This window comes from Bos javanicus, chromosome 16 (genome assembly GCF_032452875.1).
Source record: "Bos javanicus breed banteng chromosome 16, ARS-OSU_banteng_1.0, whole genome shotgun sequence".
In the NCBI taxonomy this organism is placed as follows: domain Eukaryota; kingdom Metazoa; phylum Chordata; class Mammalia; order Artiodactyla; family Bovidae; genus Bos; species Bos javanicus.
The window spans coordinates 61,221,599-61,240,807 of NC_083883.1; the positions used below are offsets into that span (position 1 = coordinate 61,221,599).

The 19,209-nt window shown below is 36.5% G+C and overlaps 1 protein-coding gene across 8 annotated transcripts in view; it reads right to left on the reverse strand.

The window, feature by feature from the left end:
• The window catches only part of ABL2 (ABL proto-oncogene 2, non-receptor tyrosine kinase), a 104,307-nt gene that overhangs the window by 19,061 nt on the left and 66,037 nt on the right, over nucleotides 1-19,209 (reverse strand). For 2 of the 8 annotated variants that reach the window (XM_061383343.1, XM_061383339.1), the window contains exons 1-4: nucleotides 11,675-11,882; nucleotides 8,357-8,419; nucleotides 6,954-7,124; nucleotides 2,966-3,261 (exon numbers count right to left, since the gene is read on the reverse strand). In XM_061383343.1, coding sequence (XP_061239327.1) covers nucleotides 2,966-3,261; nucleotides 6,954-7,124; nucleotides 8,357-8,419; nucleotides 11,675-11,786 — 642 coding nt within the window. In that variant the 5' untranslated portion in view covers nucleotides 11,787-11,882. Of the gene's footprint in view, nucleotides 1-2,965; nucleotides 3,262-6,953; nucleotides 7,125-8,356; nucleotides 8,420-11,674; nucleotides 11,883-19,209 lie in introns of those variants that run through there. The other 6 variants (XM_061383338.1, XM_061383342.1, XM_061383345.1 and 3 more) reach the window with 3 other exon arrangements.

Consider the following 19,209-nt stretch of genomic DNA (forward strand, 5'->3'; position numbering starts at 1 on the left):
GTGTGTCTGTGTGGCAACGGAATATTACTCAGCCGTAAAAAAGAACAAAATAATGCCACTCACAGTGACATGAATGCAACTAGAAATGATCATACTAAGTGAAGTCAGTCAGAAAGAGAAAGACAAACACCATATGATATCAGTTATATGTGGAACCTAGAATACAACACAAATGAACTTATTTATGAAACAGAAAATCACAAACAGAGTGAACAGACTGGTGGCTGCCAAGAGGGAGGGGGTCGGGGAAGGGACAGAATGGGTGCTGGGGACAGCAGGTGCAAACTATCATATACAGAGTGGATAATCAACAAGGTCCTACTATATTCAATATTCCATGATAAATCACAATAGAAAATAATATAAAAAGAACACAGATATACGTATAACTCAATCACTGCGCTGTATAGCACACATTAACACAACATTGTAAACCAACTATACTTCAATTTTTAAAATACTGATTTAAAAAAAGATGAAAATAAGGCATTATCTTACTGAGATAAATGGAAGAATTACGGAAGAATTTAACCATGATGTTGGGGTGGGGGGACAGAGAACTTCAGTTTAATCTCATTTAAACTACTCTTCTTATGATTCCTAAAGTAGCTTGAGTCTTGAGGGGAAAAGCTTCTATCTCTCTGGATCATCAAGATCACTGGTCTTCAAATATTTTTAAGCTAAATGACGAAGGAACCCAAATATAGAAGATAAAGGAAGAGAAGTGCTGATTAAAGTAGGTAAGAGGCTGGCTTCCTGTAAAAGCTTATGAACTCCCACCTCAGAATCTTACACAGAACATAATTTGAAAACCACTGATTTAATTTTTTGGTAGAGAGAGGGTATTCAAATATCTTATGATTTTTATTTCATTAAGAGGCACTTTTGAGTGTCCAGGCAATTTTTTAAAAAGAGCCACAATTTTACTTCAGAAAGTAAACAAAACAGTAGTTAATTTGTGATAAGCAAGAAGGATAAAGTAGGATAGCAGTCTCTGAGCCTTATCTTCCAAGGGAGCTTGCTTATTTTTTTAAAAAGAGATTCTAGTGTATAGAGAAGAGCACACAATTAATAAATGGAGAACCGATGAGTTCTATAGTGAACTCACCCATGTTAAACATCTCCCACCCAAGAGAATTATAGTATTACCAGCACCCGGCAGCCTCCCTCCTGCCCTCCCAGCTATTGACCCCTGCAAAGGTAACCACTCTGCTGGCTTCTAACACCTTAGATTAGCTTAGATTGTGAACTGTACCTATGCAAATGGAACCACACAATAAGTATTGTTTTGTGCCTGATTTCTTTCACCGAGCTTTTTTTTACTGTGATATAATTCATACATTTCACCACAAAATTCACAATTTCAATTGTGCAATACAGTGATCTTTAATAAATGCACTCATTGTCCAACTATTACCACTATCTAATTTTGGAACATTTTCATCACCCTACAAAGAAACTCCAGACCCGTTAGAGGTCATTCTCACTCCCCTCATCCCATTCCTCAGTAATCACTAATCCCTTCTACTCAACTTTATGTGTAAGAGATTCATCTATGACTGTTCTAGAGGGCCAGAGAGTAAATATTTTAGGTTTGTGGCCATAGCATTTCTGTCATTACTCAAGTCTGCCTTAATATTGAGAAAGCAGCCACAGACAATACATACACAAATGGGTGTATCTGTATTCCAATACAATTTTATTTGCAAAAGTGGACAGCCAGTGGGTCATAGTTTTTCCTAGTAATGTGTGTAGTAGTACTGTGTTCACTTTGTGTGAGATCCCATTTTACATACATACCACAATTTACTACTTCAGTCTACTGCTGTCAGACAGTTGAGTGTTTCTAGTTTCTGGCTACTACACATAACACTGCTATGAATATTCCGGTACCTGTCTGCTGAACACACATGCACTCACTTCTGTTGGGAAGACAACCATAAGTAGATTCTGCTGAGTGGCCCTTATCTGATTCTATTTGGTTTCCTGAAGAAAAAATATATCTTATTGGGTGATGCAAATAAAATTAATAATTTACTGTTTCCTACCTTTTACCAGCCATTATCTTTTATGGAAATTATCTCACTGAATGCTTCCAATAAAATGGGATGGGAAACTGAGGCTTAAGTAAGGTCACAACGTGAATAAATGATGGAGTTACCCAGCAAACCAGATTTGCTTGCTCTAAAGCCTATGCTTTTCCCCTACTATGCATATCATAAAGAAAGAAAGACTGGAAGAAACAATTCAATATAAATTTATTATTCAAGGACTTCCCTGGTGGTCCAACACTTAAGAATCTACCTTGCAATGCAGGCAATGTGGGTTCAATCCCTGGTCGGAGAACTAAGATCCCATAGGCCACAGAGCAACTTAGCCTGCACATCATAACTATACATTTACTGTTCAATAGAAGAACTGATATAAACCTACGCTTTACCATTTATAAAGTAAGACAGTTCCATTCTAACATAGCCATTCTTAAACAGTTGGTCTTTCTAACCTGCAAAGTGCTAAATGACTGATTGACCTATTTACATTAACATACATTAATGATCAATATCAGTCTCAGAAGCCTAAAGTTTTACTCTTTAAACTTTCTGGTAGAGATTATTATAATTTTCATAGATAAAAGGTTTAATTTATAAAATTCCACACAATGTATTGGATGTATACGTGCATATCTGTATACTGATACCAGTTAACTTATACAGCTGTTTCCTTCATTTTTCATCTTCAAATCTAGCTCATCTTTAAATTCTTAATGTAATACTGTTTTTAATTTCCATTACTGTATTGTTTTGAAAAGAGTAAGCTCTCTCTCATGTGCCAAACAGCTCAAACTCACATCAGTGATTAGTTTCTTTCATGTCAGACATAAAAATTGTATTCTTTCATCATTCTGAATATTGCTTCTAAAGAGCAGGCCCATTCACACCAAGAGGTGGCTGCCGGCCAGTCTTACCTTGCCATCTGTGGTGGTATTGATCCTGTAGTGATACACACGCCCCTCGTACCTGAGCGAGATTGACAGCTGCCCGGGGCTGCTCTCACTCTCTCGCACCAGGAAGCTGCCATTGATCAGACTGCTGAGTAGGTACTCTGCTGCACTGCGAGACACAGGTCCATGATACCAGGAATGTTTTTCCAGGCTGTTCACAGGGGTGATGTAGTTGCTTGGCACCCAGCCTTGGCCATTCTTAGAGCGAACTTCGCTCCACTCTCCATTCTGGTTGTAACCAAGGACTCGGAGCTTTTCACCTGGCCAGGAGATCATTACAGAGGGAAAGAAAAGATGTAAGACTTTATCTTAAACAGAAACAGTCTACTGTCAAGCTTGAAATTCACTGAAAAAATGAATCAAGAACTTTTAAACCAGCACAGTTTTTTTAAAGATAATGAAAATGAACTTTGCTATCATCATAGCCTGACTGATATTTTTAGCTTGTAGCTTAAACAAAAGAAGCATACTTAGACATGTTTTTCTGGCATTATCAATAGGGTTTCAAAAGCTTTTATACTACAGGAAACTCCATATACATAACTAAGGTAGCACACAAAGAATAAAAGGTCACTCAAATGTCTGGAATAGGACATGGTCTCACTTCTTAAAAAAAAAAAAAAATGAAATGAATTTTTTCCTCAAAACATATATATGGTCACAGAACATATATATGGTTCAGTGCTAACAGCAATCAAGGATTAGGGATTAGACATGTAAAACACAAAATTACTTCTAAATTTCAGTTGGCAACAAGGCTACAAAAACCATCAATCAAAAACAAAAAACAAAAAAGCACAGACCACAGAGCTATCAGCAATATTTCAGAAAGAAAAGTGAGGAGGTAGGGGTCGGCAGTCAGGACCTCGAAAGCACAATCTTTTCCAGGACTGAAGTTTTAAAATAATTTCCCTCCCGTTCCCCATAACGAATGAATCCCCCATCTGCTCCTCTCAAATTAGTGTGTGGCAAAGAGAAGTTGAGACTAAAGTTGGAGCCTAAGACTCAAGTTACTCAGAGTATCTTTGCTATCAATTTCAATGTCCTTGATTTCTTTAATAAAGTTGTGAGTATCAACTTCAGACTCCCTAAACATGCTTCCTTACCCTGTACTTGCAGCCCAGGCAAAATAGGAAAGGTAAGAGATATCATTATCAGTAAATGATAATTTAAAGATTCCTGGGACTTCCTTGGCAGTTCCGTGGTTAAGACTCCATGATCCCAATACATGGAGGCATGGATTTGATCCCTGATCTAAGATCCCACATGCTGCATGGCAAGGTCATAAAAAAAATATAAATCCTTATAAGGCCTTACACCCCCATATCTGAGAGATGCAAGCCTTCCTGTAGAGTTCACATCCACCTCTCAGTGTCAGAGAACAGAAGAAAGCCGCAGCAATCAAAAGCACATGGCCCAGTACTTACCAAGCAAAGACTGCTGGGGAAAAACTCAAAATTATTATTCTGCCAGTCATCTTTTTTCAGTGGTCTACAGAAATGTTTGCCACAATATGACTTTCTATTTGCCCCTACTATCTCACTAAGACCCCGGGTTGTGAGACATTCAGTGAGAAAAAACTCGGGTATGTGCACGTGCGCACGCACACACACACAGAAAATATACACACGTACAGGTAGATAGTGTGTGTACTATCTACACACTATCTGTGTGTACACTATCTGTATCTACCTGTACACACACTACCTGTGTGTACAGGTAGATAGTGTGTAGATAGTGGCGGTGGAAATGCACAAGCGTGCTGATAAATACTCCCCAATCATATCTGCAGGGAAAACAAATCTTAGTGCTGTCAGAAAAGCTATATAAGACTTGTCAGTCAGCAGCTTTTCTCTAATACTCTTAAGAAACTGAGAAGACTAAGTTCTTTACCAAGTACATTATTTTTCCTTACAAAGAACTGATAATGACAAGTCATCATAATCAGGATATAGTCGAACACTCTAGGTTTGGGGCTATTTGTTTTTCTCTTTTTTGGCAGTTGGGAGGAGAATTTTCCACTCTGGAACTTTTGAGTACCATGAAGATTAACAATGGAATAAACATTGACCTTATTGCCAGAGAAACCTGATTTTTTAATTCAGGCAAAATATTGCCTTCAAAGAAATTACTAAAATAAGTATTGTTATTTAATTAAAAATGTATTTTGTCTTTTAAAATAAAAAAACAGCTTTAGCATGACAATATTTTATATTAAATTAAAAATAAGAACCTGGATAAAAACCTGGCATTTCATAGGTTTTGGACTATACAGCCCATGGAATTCTCCTGGCCAGAATACTGGAGCAGGTAGTCAGTCATTCCCTTCTCCAGGGGATCTTCCCAACTCAGGGATCAAACCCAGGTTTACTGCACTGCAGGCAGAATCTTTATCAGCTGAGCCACCAGGGAAGCCCTTAAAAGAAATCACTGTTGATTATAAGATAAATGAAATCCCACTTTTTGAGATGTATAACTGGTAACTGATGAATCAAAAGGCTTTCTTTATCAATGTATCGCTGGTGACTGAGCAATCTTGGAAAATACTGACATGAAAATTGTATCTAGGAAAGAGTGTTCTGAGTCACCTTCACCAACTTTCCCAATGAAGCACCTTAAAGTAAAAGACTGTGTTGTAGCCCAAAGAGACTACCTACCACACAGAGTATAAAATATTTCTGAACTCCTGTATCCTAAAACTGTAAAATTTTCCTCCCATCATAAAACACAGTTGCACACACATACAAATACCATCAAATGCATGTATACATACCATCATCCCCACTCGGGGACATACATATACCCCAGAAACTCAGTTTTAAGGATTTCTGCCTTTGATGAATCTGGCTGGATTTTAAGAATTGATGTATAAAAATATTTTACTTCAGGGTAACATTCCTTGAGTGGAGACCTGTCTTCTTAATTTGGTGATCCACTCTCATTTACTATCTCATTTCAAACCTTACAAATAAGAGTATTGTTTGACAAAGAATCATTTAATTTATACTTTCAGGTAGCTAAAAATTATCCAGAATCTTATTTTTTCCTAGTAGGAAGCTTTAATACATTCAAAAGACAAGAAAAATATAAGCAGATTATCAATCCAACTCATGTATACAATGACAATGCCCACACTCCTATTTCTTTCTCATAAAAATTCCACATTTTCTGTCCTCTTCAGAAAACCAATAATGGATGGTTTTTACATGATTATGTTCTTGGTGTTCTCTTTGTTAAGAATTTACTACTGAAAACAGTACTACTACTCTGTTGTGAGTGTTACTGCAATAGAAACCCTTCCTGCTAGTCCTTTCACTAACACACACAAACACAAATGAGAGAGAAGTTGTCTAGGCCAGTGCTACCCAAAGCAGGTCCACAGCAAGGTAAGATGCTTGTGCCAGAGTGGGAATCACTGGACCACTTTCTTCAGCTTTGTTAAAAAAAAGAAATGTCAGCTGAACTAAATAATAAGTGTACTTAGCAATGTAGTTGTTTTACATTTTGAGTACAAGTTCTTAATCTCAGCGTAGACTGGTAACGAATGGTTCTCACAGGAAGTCAGCCCACGAACGACACTTAAGAGTAGCACTGGGGTCTGGAAACCCGACTCCTCTTAGTGAGCCACAGTTCACTGAAAAGAGGTGTATGGTAAACCTCACCTTTGTGGCAGACAGATGCTGGCATATTATCTACAGAACAGAATTTTGAGAAGGAGTCGAGTTTATGTATATATAGTGCAGTGTTTTTTTTCTAATGTACTTTGTCTCATTTTAGCCTTAATGAAAACTCTATGAAGTAGATAAGGTGGCATTATCCCCAATGAATCAGAGGTATCTGGGCCCAAATTACCTACCTAATTCCAGTCAGAGGCAGAATCCAGAACAGATCCCATTATTTCTTAACCACTAATAAAAACTGAAAAGTGAGAGGATGTCACGTAGAAGCTCACCTTTAGTGATGCTGAGTGTGTTATCACCACTTGCTACAAAATCATAAAGTGCAACAAAGAGATTAGGGTCACTCTCGGTGGCTCCAAGCAGGTTCTCCTTGGAGCTCCACCTGATGGCTTCGTTCAGGGCCTGGGGTTCAACATCACAACCGTAGGGGCGATGCAAGGCTTCTGAAAGACATAGAGAGAAAGGAGTTTACACCAAGTCCAACAGCTGGAGATTCATTTGAATTCAGTACACAGACAGTATTTTAGCTGTTGGCATTATACTGATGGCTCCAGCAAGGAACAAAACCATACACGTGGTTGTGGAGTCATGAAGAATGAGCAGATGGCATGTCTCCCAAGCAGGAGAGAAATCTACTTTTTGAAAACATAGTAAGATAGAGCAAAGAACACAAAATGAGCATTTAGCTGTGATGCTTATGCATGAACCAAAATCAGAGGTAAATGAATAGGAAACATAGTTTCCTCAAAATGAAAGAAAAAAAAAATCTCAAAAAGAAATGCCAGTTCATTTTATAAAACACACAAGATATTTTGTCTAGATGATGGTGGTTTTAAGAAGGAATAGTTATGTTTTATAAATGAAGTTAAGTCCCCCCAAAGTACCTTTCTCCCCTTACTATCTCCATATAAAACAAATTTCAGAAAAGATAACAGAGATTTTTAAGAAATATGTATAGATTGTATTAATCCAGGCCCTCCATTTACATATACAAAATTATAGATATAGTGCTTTTAGAAAAAAAAACCCTAAAATTATCTACTAAACAGAAAAGTATTTTGGTTTAATACAAAATATTCTTGGCATCCCAAAATACCTTTGTACTACCATGTACAGTCTATAACATAACAGCTTTCCACTGTTAATTGTTTTAATAAAAAACAATTTTTCCTTATTTTCTTTTCATACATTTTTAATAAAATACTGTAACTTAATTAGGACTCAAAATACGGCTGGCAACGGACATGATTTATTGAGTTTCTATCACCTGTAATGGTTGAAGCCTTGTAAGACCTGGTTTCTTCTTCAAGGATTTGTGGTTCCTAAATTTAGTTACACTAAACAAATAGGTGATCCTTACACCATGTTAGTTTAAGATCACCTGCTTCTCACAGTTCAGAATAATCATACCAAAAACACACTGTTCTTTCAGTAGCAATTTTCTTAGTCACTAAAAATGGGTTTTAGTGGCACTCTGCCACTATGCAACTGCCTCTGTCATATAACAATTCTTTTCTAGTATGTCTCCCTCTCTTCCACTCATTTTTAATTTAAACTTGGTTTTATCATATATGAAGAAGAAAACCCCTTGAATCCGTGGTTTTATTTTCCAATCCACTCCCTCCTCTCCACCTGTACTGCCAATGTCTTAGTTCAGATTCCCAACATCTCTCACCTGGACTACTGCCTCCAGTCTTGTCTCCCTCAAATCCATCCTCCAAACAGCTGGCAAAGTGATCTATTTAAAACAAAAATTTGACCATGTCACTCTTCTTAAGATACTTCAATAGTTCACCATCAAGCTAAAAATCTCTTTTAACAAGGCCTTCAAGGTCTCTTATAATCATATCTCCACCTATTAATACTTCTCCAGCTTCCCTTCTCTCCCATTCCATGCCTTGAATTTTAAATTTGAATAAACACCATGATGCTTCCTGCCTTTCTGCCTTTGTTCACATAGTCCTATCTTCCCAGAATGTGAACTCATTCCTCTTTTTTCTTTGACAGGCTGACTTCTATTCATTTTAAAAACACTCAACTTCAATGTAACCTCCCCTTGGAAGCCTCACATACATTATACTTGCTACAGTAATACCTCTTATTTTTATCCTCCATTTATGTACATTTCCCCAGCTTTACAAAATAAGCTTCTTAGCATAAGAACTTTATCTTTTTTTCTAGCAAGAGTCATATAATATGTGTTCAGTAATTTTGACTGAATGAGTAACTAAGTTTCATAAAAATATAAGTGACAGGAAACAATGAGAAAAAAAAAAGCAGTCTTTTAAAATAGCATTAACCAGTGTTTTTTAAATGGCTTCGTAGCTGTCGATATCCTATAGACAGAAATTCCTCTTGTAGGTCAGATGCTTTCCTAACAGTTTATTTCACTTCTTCACATTCCTTCTTCCTCTTAAAAAGAATGTGTTTTTTAATTTTCACAGCTAATTAAATCATTTTACATTAAGAAAGTTACAACAAACCTGAGATATGTCCAAATGTCCTGAAAAGATAATCTGAAACAGGTATCTTGCTTCTTAAGCACATAAGCATAGTGAATAGGAACAGCTGTACTATCCACTGAAATAAACTAGGATGACCAAACTTGGAGCTCTTTGACAGCTCCCTATCTTAGAATAAAAGCTAAAGTCCTTACGAGGGCCTTTGCCCAATTCATCTTCCTACTCTTCCTTCCCTACTTTACTTCATTCTGACTACTGGCCTCCCTGCCGTTACCTGAACAAGGCAGGCACACTCCCACCTCAGGACCTTTGTACTGGCTTTTCCACCTGCCCAAAACATCCTTCCCTAAGCCACTGACACGACACTTCACCCAAATGTTCCCCTCTTGGTATGGCATTCTCTAACCATCCTACTTTAAAATGCATCTGTTCCTGACAACACTTCCACATCCCCTATGTCTCCTTTACTAATTTCTCTCCATTGATCTTATCACGCCCCAAAATGCAATTTACTTGTCTATCATCATATTCATGTGAGCTATTATCCCACCCCACTAGAATATTAGTTTTATGGGGACAGGTAATTTTTATCTGCTTTGTGTACACTGATAAATTCCAAGCACCCAGAACAGTTACTGTATATAAGGGGCTCTCAAAAACAATCTATTGAATAAATGAATCACACATTCTGCTACACTTACAGAGTATACACTGAGAGGACAGAAGACAAAACTCTGCAGTCAGAAAAGGTTTCAGAGAAAAGAAAGCATTTAAATTAGATGAGCACATTTAAACTGGATTTTGCACTGATGACAGTAGAATGACAGACTGTCAAAATGCAAGGATATGTCTATGACATGTGAGTCATCTGTACTGGAGAGGAACTCCATCAAATTCAAAGGAGGATTTTGAAAGGCAAGTCAGCCTCTTAAAACCATGTTAAGTGACAAAAGGAGAAAAGAGAATGAGACCTTCAGCACAATTTTATGAAAACTTAAAACATATACACATGCCAAACAATACTGTACATTTCTCAAATATACAAAATAATAAATACAGGAAGACAATCATTTCAGAGGCCAAAGTACAAAAAGAACCACATCTTGGAAAACAATCCTTTTTATTCTCCAATCCCCTTCTTCCCATCTCTGGTTTTTACAGTCTTTTTGGTCAAGTCAAAAGATCTTATTTCCTTCCTTTCTTCTTTCTTCCCACTCACTCTTTTGTTCTCATAGAACTAAGGGTCAGTTTCCTGTACAATCTGCCTGCACAGGATATCCACTTAAACACCATCCTACCCACTAGCACCAAACAAAAGAGGAAATTTTCCAAAGACAAGAAACATCCTAACATTTTCTTGAGAATGAACATGTTTTAAATCATAAGGAGTTAAAGAGCTAAATGGAGGCAAAAAAACTAAGGAATGAAGACAAAAAGGGGTGGGGGGTCTATAGAAAGTAAATGCCACAGTGTTATCCAGTAGATCCAGCCTATGCTCCTTTCCTTGTCAGCTTAAGACAGACAAATCTGGATGATTCAGAGCTACTGCATCTGCCCAAATACAAGTGCGCAGGCTGGGAATGTTTTATTTTTGAACAATGTTAAGTGACTACTATATATAAGGTACCTTAGATAGCGAGTTATCCTTCATTAATCACTATTATGGAGGCACATCATGGACTCACGATGAGGCAACAGAAGACTCTAATTTTTACTTATGGAATATGGAACCCAGAAATAGGTCCCAGCAGAAATATATTATGACTATTAAGAAAAGGTCATTTTTTTCTACTGATATGCCTGTAGGATACAATAAAAATAAGGTAAAACTAGTAAGAATAGCTTGTACAGAAAATTATCAGGACTAAACAAGACTCAAACTCAAATTCACAGATAATTCCTAAATTTAATGTTTAATTTTATTAAAAACACTTTCACCAATTAGTCATTCAATAAATTTTATCAGTTTAAGTACAAATTTGTCAGTTATTAATTGGAGAAATTAATAAAAAATGTCAGTTTAGCAGGCATTTCCAGGCATTTTTATAAACACTTACCTTGCCAGAATTCTACTTTGACTGCATATTCTTAAAAACTAATACTTTTTTTTTTTTTTTTTTTTTGCCATGCCACGTGGCTTGAAGGATCTTAGTTCCCCAAGCAGGAGTTAAACCCAGATGGGCCCATGGAAGTGAAAGTGTGGAGTCTAACCACTAAACCACCAGGCAAATCCCTAAGGAAGCTAATACTTTTTAATACTGCTTTTAAAAACTAGGGTGGTTGGATAAACCATTCAATTGTTCTCAATATCAAGCCACACATATCTTAAAACTAAAAAATACTGCACATTATTCATTTATTCATTTATTCTTTTATTACTAAGGCCCTACCAGGGAAAAAACACATGAAGCTTCACTAGCCAAGAATAAAGATGTTAACAACAATAGCAGTACAAATTTTTTGGAATCTCATTCAGGCTTGATTACTGTGGTTATCTACCCTCCCACAAATGATCACCCCTGTTATCATACCTGTCAAGCTGGGGAGAGCCGTTTCTGAGGCCTCATGGCATAGACAGCAAAGCGATGTGTCCTGATCTCTGCCATAACAATTAGGTGGAAGCAGAACCATCCCAAAGACCATTCCTCTGCCCAGAAGCAAGAAAGTTTAACTGTTCTCTGTACAGAGGAAGTCTTGGAATTCTAGCCTCTGACAAGCAATACCACATGCATGTGACACTTATTCATGAACTCAGTGGCCAAAGGGAACCAATGGCAGGGTAACATTTACAAGTCCAATGTGGGTGGAGAGTTACCTAAAGGGAAATGTCTAGTAATCAGCAAAACATTGAGTCAGAATAGAGTTACTTCAAGAACTCTGGAACATTTTGAAAAACTAAATAAGTAAAAACCAACACACATGAGTAACAAATGATAAAATACACAGGCGTCACTGCATGTAGCTGGGATTTCATTCCTAGGAGATGATGAAGTGAGATTGTACAGAAGTTTCCTTGGAGAAAACATGTTTACAATAAAACACCAAATACACTTTTAAAAGAGAGGAAACGCCTAACAACAGTCATCTTTTGCATCACTTAAAGTAGTTCAAGAAACCACAAATCCAAAGTTAAAGAAATAGTTGCAATCTGATTCATAAGCACAGAAGCCAGGAAATGAGGGCCTTCAGTAAAAGTTTGGCTCTATTGCTTAATAAAGGTTAAAAACGTGGCATGATAGTACTGAAAACTTTAAAGGTTTTGAAAGTAAAAGCCTAATCTTTGTTAATATATAGAACAAAGTTAAATAAAACTCAAGAGCCTTATAAGAATGAAACTAGCGAAATCCACCAATGATGGATGACTTTAGGGATATAACCTACAAAAATAATTCTAGAATGTCTGTTATTATACAAATATTTGTTAAGTAGCTGTTATGTACCAGCCACTGTGCTAGGTTCCAGGTCAACCAAAGTAACAGGGTAAAATTATTGATAGTAAAACTGATACAGCCTTCAATAAAGATGTTACAAAAGTTATAATGCAAGCTAAAAGAAAGAATGACTCTGGTGTAGGTAATAACTAATTAGCCTTTTATGAAGCCAGTACTGTTAACATAATGAGGAAAGTAAGAGTTAAATGACTAATGGGTTACCTCAAATTAATGACTCAGAATTTCAAATACCAGGTTGAATTTCTCCTTCCCTGAATTACAAAAAATAAAAGGGAAAGAGGCTCCATAATTCATGTTCTATAGATATCTATATTCTATACCATATGATTTACTATTTAATCAGTAAATCTATTTAAATTATCAATAATGAATAGTTCCATTTTTTAATCCTCCTATATTGTAACCAGGAGTACAGAGGATGAATAAACAAAATATGGTACACACAATGGAATTTATTCAACGATAAAAAGGAATAAAATTTTTATATATGCTACAATATTGATGGGCCTTGAAAACATCATGCTAAGTGAAATAAGTCAGACACAGAATGACAAATATTGTACAATCCCACTTATATGAAATATGTAGAAGCTATTCTAGCTCTGGAATCTAGCTCTGCACTTGGGTGGCTATGTAACACTGTGAATGTACTTAAGGCTACTAAACTGTATACCTTAAAATAGTATAAAAGGTAAGTTTTATGCTATGTATATTTTCTAATTACAGTTTTTAAAGTAAAAAAATAAGTATTTGACTTCCCTCATGGTACAGTGGTCAAGAGTCCACCTGCCAATGCAGGGGACATGGGTTCGACGCCCAGTGCGGGAAGAACTCACATGTCGAGGAGCAACTAATTGTGAGCCACAATTACTGAAGCCCGCATACCCTAGGGCCTGCGCTCTGCCATAGAAGCCATCACAATGAGAAGCCCACGCACCGCAACTAGAGAAAAGTCCCTGAGCAGCAAGGAAGAGCCTGTGCGCTGCAAAGACCCAGCACAGCTATAAATAAATAAATATTTCTTAAAAACTTATAAAAAAAATTAGTATTGACTCTCCAAAGACCTCTGTTATGTAGGTTGTATCTATCATTATCTACCATATTTGAAATTAAAACTGAGAAATTGTAATATTAATTTCAAAATAACAATAAACACATATGTTAACATTTTATTAAAAATAACTACTCTTGAAAAGAATTAAGAGGTAATAGTAACACTGTCATTTTTTGCATATATCTTTAATATCCGTCTTAAAACAAGATGGATGAACCTTCATTCTGCATTTGATCTACTGTGATGTTATGTTGAAGTATACGAAAATCTAACTGTGCACAGATATGGAGGTATAAAAGGAAAAGATATTTTAACAATCTTTCAGATAATGATGGATATTCTTCTCTGATACTATACCAAAACTCGACAATTAGTAGTTCTTTAAAGCCTAACTGTATACTGAAATCTGAAACCAAATAGATAAAATTTTTATAATCTGTCAAACTAAAATTATTTTAACTTGTACTTGAAATAAGTCTATCTTGTACTCTGCATTTTTTAACATCATGTATTGATCATCTGGAAATATATCCACTAAATGTTGATATATTCCATTATGTAACTTTGATACATCCTGTTCATTACTATCACCATCAATCTCACCACAAAAATTTTGAGTACCAGGTAAGTTCTCACAATCACAATGGTTATTACTAATTTTATAAAATTCTAATTTTTGTTTAAGAGCCCAAATTCTACCATTTCCAACAATTCCTGTTTTGTCTTTTTTTTCCCGTTTCTTTGAAATAGCAAATTTACTTCATTCATTTTTCAAGAAAATGTCTACCAAATCCCAATTCTGAATGGTTTGTCATTCAATCTTTTAAGTGAAAACAGGGTTCCCAGAAAAGAGCAGCCAGCTCAGTTAGAAGCACAGCACACGTGGACACGGGTCTCTCTACACACAGCCATAGCATCCAGTGAGCAACAGAAGTGCTTTCTGCACGCTTTCCATTCTGTCACATAGGATACTAAAAAGACATGTAGCTGAGAATCAAGACTGTTTATAAACATAATCATTTTTACTGCTTCATCAAGGAAATTCTTAGCGAGAGTGTGGCGGTGACAATGCAGTGATGGCTAGGTACAGTTTAATGTCACTACCTTGATTTCTATCAAGGACTAAGCAGTTTTACCAACAGTGCTTTGGCACCATCAGTGCAAATGTCAACAGAGGGATTTGTTGAACACAATCAAATTTTGAGAACTGTTGCTACAAGGATATCCACATGAGTTAATCTGCTTCATTTTATTTTCAATTTTTCAGTTCTGCTTTATACATTTTATTTCATTACATAAAATATTTACACGGTTCCAAAGTTGAATCTACAGAATGAAGCACCCTTCTCTCTATCCTAGTCACTCCTTCCTTAGAGGAAACCTAAATTTATATGCTTTATTCTTACACTGTTTTAATGTAAATGGATACATGCTCACATCTCCGCCCTTCTTCTTAAACAGTAGGATATTTCACACTCTTTCTCCACTCTGCTCTTCTCACTTAACTGTAAGATCACTCCACAGTAGCACATAGAAATAGTTATTTTCCTATGTACAGCTGCATAATATTTCATGCCAAATGCCACAGTCTTAAATGAGGACAACTGAGAATAAACACTAAGTTTTTAAATTCTGGATCATGAACATGAAAAAAATGCCAATTAAGAGGTTCATTCGTGAAGTTGGAAAAAAAAAAATCAGTGCTGTTTATGTTGTTCAGTTCCTAATTGGCAACTAGACATCTCCATTATGTTATAAACTTACACACACAAATACAAATCAACAAATATTTTTTGCTAAAGCATGTCGACCCCCCTCTAAATTGCACTATACAGCACTGAATAAGGGACCCCCTAAAAAAATTCTCAATAATTCAATACTTTTCTACAAAAGCAACTATTGTTCAGACAATAATTAATTTCTATGTATTATTTCTGGATAAGAAAAGAATAGCTACAGTGACAGGACACTCAGGAGTTCACATTAACCCTTATATTAAATATTGCTTGTCTGTAGTCACACAGCTCAAAGAAAAAAGGAAAACGAAAAAGCCTACACAACTCCCACAATAAAAATTAGGCAAGGTTCATCAAGTCATTAAGGACACTGAAAGGATATGCAAACAGCTCTGTGGGGAATGAATTTCAATGACGACAGCCATCTAAGTTAGAAAACTATAAAAATTAACAAAAGACACTCAAAGTATTTTTTAAAAAACTTTTCATTCTATGCTGTTTTTAATGACCTAAGCCATCTAACACCACCTTTAACATTTTAGAGAATAAATAAAATGAAAGTGAGCATGAAAAAATTATCACCAAAAAATGATAAATGAAAGCCAGTAAGACTAAACACAACAAAGTTATTAGTATGACGTATTCTTTCTAAATTGTTCTCAGTTTATAAAAGTAATATATACTCATTGAAAATCTGAGAACTATATATACTACCCTCTCTACATCCACACTTACTAAATTATTAAAATATTGGCTCTTTTAATCTATATCACATTTCATTCATCCAGTTAATTATTTATTGAGTGAGTATGATGTGCAAAGTATCTACTAGGCAGGATACATCAGGCTCTAGGCCAGAAGTTAAGTCCGTTAAGAGACTGAGGTAAGGTGAGGAGTTTCACTACTTCACTGCAGGATCACACTTACAAGAGAGCTGGAATACTGACAACTGAATTTCAAAACTTGAAGGCTAAAAAGAAATGAAAAAACATTATCTCAAGTGCTGAGAGAAAAAAGCTGTCATCCCCAAATTCCATAATCACAGAAAATATTTAGAAATTAAGATGAAACAAAGACTTCTCAGTTGAAGGGAAGAACTCGCGACGAGCAGACCTCCTCTAAAAGAACTGTTAAAGGAAGCTCTTCAGACAGAATGGAAATACCAGAAGGAAACTATTCATTAGGAATAAATAAAGAGAAACAAAAATAGTAAATAGCATATAGACTACTCTTCTCTTCTTGAGTTGTTTAAAATATGCTTGATGGTTAGAAGCAAAAAATGTTAACCCCATTGCAGGGACTTTTCAATGCAGGTAAATGTAACAACTGTAACATAAAGAGGGAAGAGAGAACTGTATGACAGTAAGGCTTCCATATTTTACTCGAAGTGGTAAAATGATGAATCCAGGTAGAGTGTGAAAAGTTCAATACGTATACTGAAATCCATACAGCAACCACTAGAAAACCTATACAAAGAGATATAGCCAAAAATACAACAGACAAAAAAGCAAAACTAAAAAGAAAAAGTGTTAATAATCCAAGAGGGCAAAAAAAGGGAAACAGAAGAACAAACAGAAAAAAATAAAAACAGCAGACCTAAATCCACATATTAATAATTACATTATATGACAACAGCCTAAATGCAGATATATGATCCAGCTACAGGCAACTTATTTCAAATATAATCATATAAGTAGGTTAAATGAGCTTCGGCATCAGTCCTTCCAATGAATATTCAGGGTTGATTCCCTTTACAACTGACTGGCTTGATCTCCGTGCTGTCCAAAAGACTCTTCAGGAGTCTTCTCCAGCACCATAATTCAAAAACATCAATTCTTCACACTCAGCCTTCTTTATGATCCAACTCTCCACATCCATCCAAACATGACAACTGGAAAAATCATAACTTTGACTAGATGGACCTTCGTCGGTAAAGTGATGTCTCTGCTTTTTAATACACTAAATTTGTCATAGCTTGCCTTCCAAGGAACAAGCATCTTTTTAATTCCATGGCACAGTCCACAGTGATTCTGGAGCCCAAGAAAATAAAATCTCACTGCTTCCACTTTTTCCCCTTTTAAGACAAGGGTACTTTCACTAATATTTCAGGATCTAATGGCAGTCCTTAAAATATGTTCAATTCCATTATTATTGAGATAAAGAAACAAAGCTATGTAAAAACTAGATGATCTCTAAAGTGGCCATATCGTACCTGTTATTAACCTTCAACCTCCCAACAGAGCAGCTAACCAGCATTCTAATAAGAAAGAGCATCAATTTCACACTATACTACGTTACTCTCAGCACTCATATCTTTAGGAACAAATATTGGCCTCTGATTACAAAAAGACTACAATCTCAAATGTTAACAAGCTTTTTGTTTTTTAAATCCAAGACTTCAGACTCTGTATTAAGAAACCTTGTGCTTTGCCAGTGAAAAATTGAGGTGTCCTTCATTAAGTTATTTAAGTATCTTACAAATTTCATTTGTAAAACAGGAAAATAATGGCAAGTACTCTACAGCATCCTTAAATGAGATTAAATGCATGTAAAGTGCTTAGTAAACTTGACACCATAATTTAAAATTTTAGTTCCTCTGTAGTCTAAAAGTGGTCCCTTCCTTGAAAATAAATTCACTGAAAGAATAAATGTGCTGAGCTCAAGTGGGAAGATTTGCATGACTAACCAGAAGTGAAAGGTACAAAAATAAAAACAAACAACTGATGAGCCCCTAAACTTGTACAAGGTTAACTCTCTTTGGGTCAGTAAGTAATCCCTGATAGCTCAGCTGGTAAAGATCCACCTGCAATGCAGGAGACCCCGGTTTAATTCCTGGGCTGGGAAAATCTTCTGGCAAAGGGATAGGCTACTCACTCCAGTATTCTCAGGCTTCCCTGATGTCTCAGCTGGTAATGAATCTGCCCGCAATGCAGGAGACCTGGATTCAATCTCTGGGTTGGGAAGATCCCCTGGAGAAGGAAAAGCCTACCCACTCCAGTATTCTGGCCTGGAGAATTCCATGGACTACATATATAGTCCATGGGGTTGCAGAGAGTCAGACATGACTGAGCAACTTTCACTTTCACCCAAAATAATGTTTATAACTCTTTCAGTTCAGTTCAGTCGCTCAGTCGTGTCCGACTCTTCACGACCCCATGAATTGCAGCACACCAGGCCTCCCTGTCCATCACCATCTCCCAGAATTCACTCAGACTCACGTCCATTGAGTCAGTGATGCCATCCAGCCATCTCATCCTCTGTCGTCCGCTTCTCCTCCTGCCCCCAATCCCTCCCAGCATCAGAGTTTTTTCCAATGAGTCAACTCTTCACATGAGGTGGCCAAAGTAGTGGAGTTTCAGCTTCAGCATCATTCCCTCCAAAGAAATCCCAGGACTGATCTCCTTCAGAATGGACTGGTTGGATCTCCTTGCAGTCCAAGGGACTCTCAAGAGTCTTCTCCAACACCACAGTTCAAAAGCATCAATTCTTCAGCACTCAGCCTTCTTCACAGTCCAACTCTCACATCCATACATGACCACAGGAAAAACCATAGCCTTGACTAGACGGACCTTTGTTGGCAAAGTAATGTCTCTGCTTTTGAGTATGCTATCTAGGTTGGACATAACTTTCCTTCCAAGGAGTAAGCGTCTTCTAATTTCATGGCTGCAGTCACCATCTGCAGTGATTTTGGAGCCCCCAAAATAAAGTCTGACACTGTTTCCACTGTTGCCCCATCTATTTCCCATGAAGTGACGGGATCGGATGCCATGATCTTCGTTTTCTGAATGTTGAGCTTTAAGCCAACTTTTTCACTCTCCACTTTC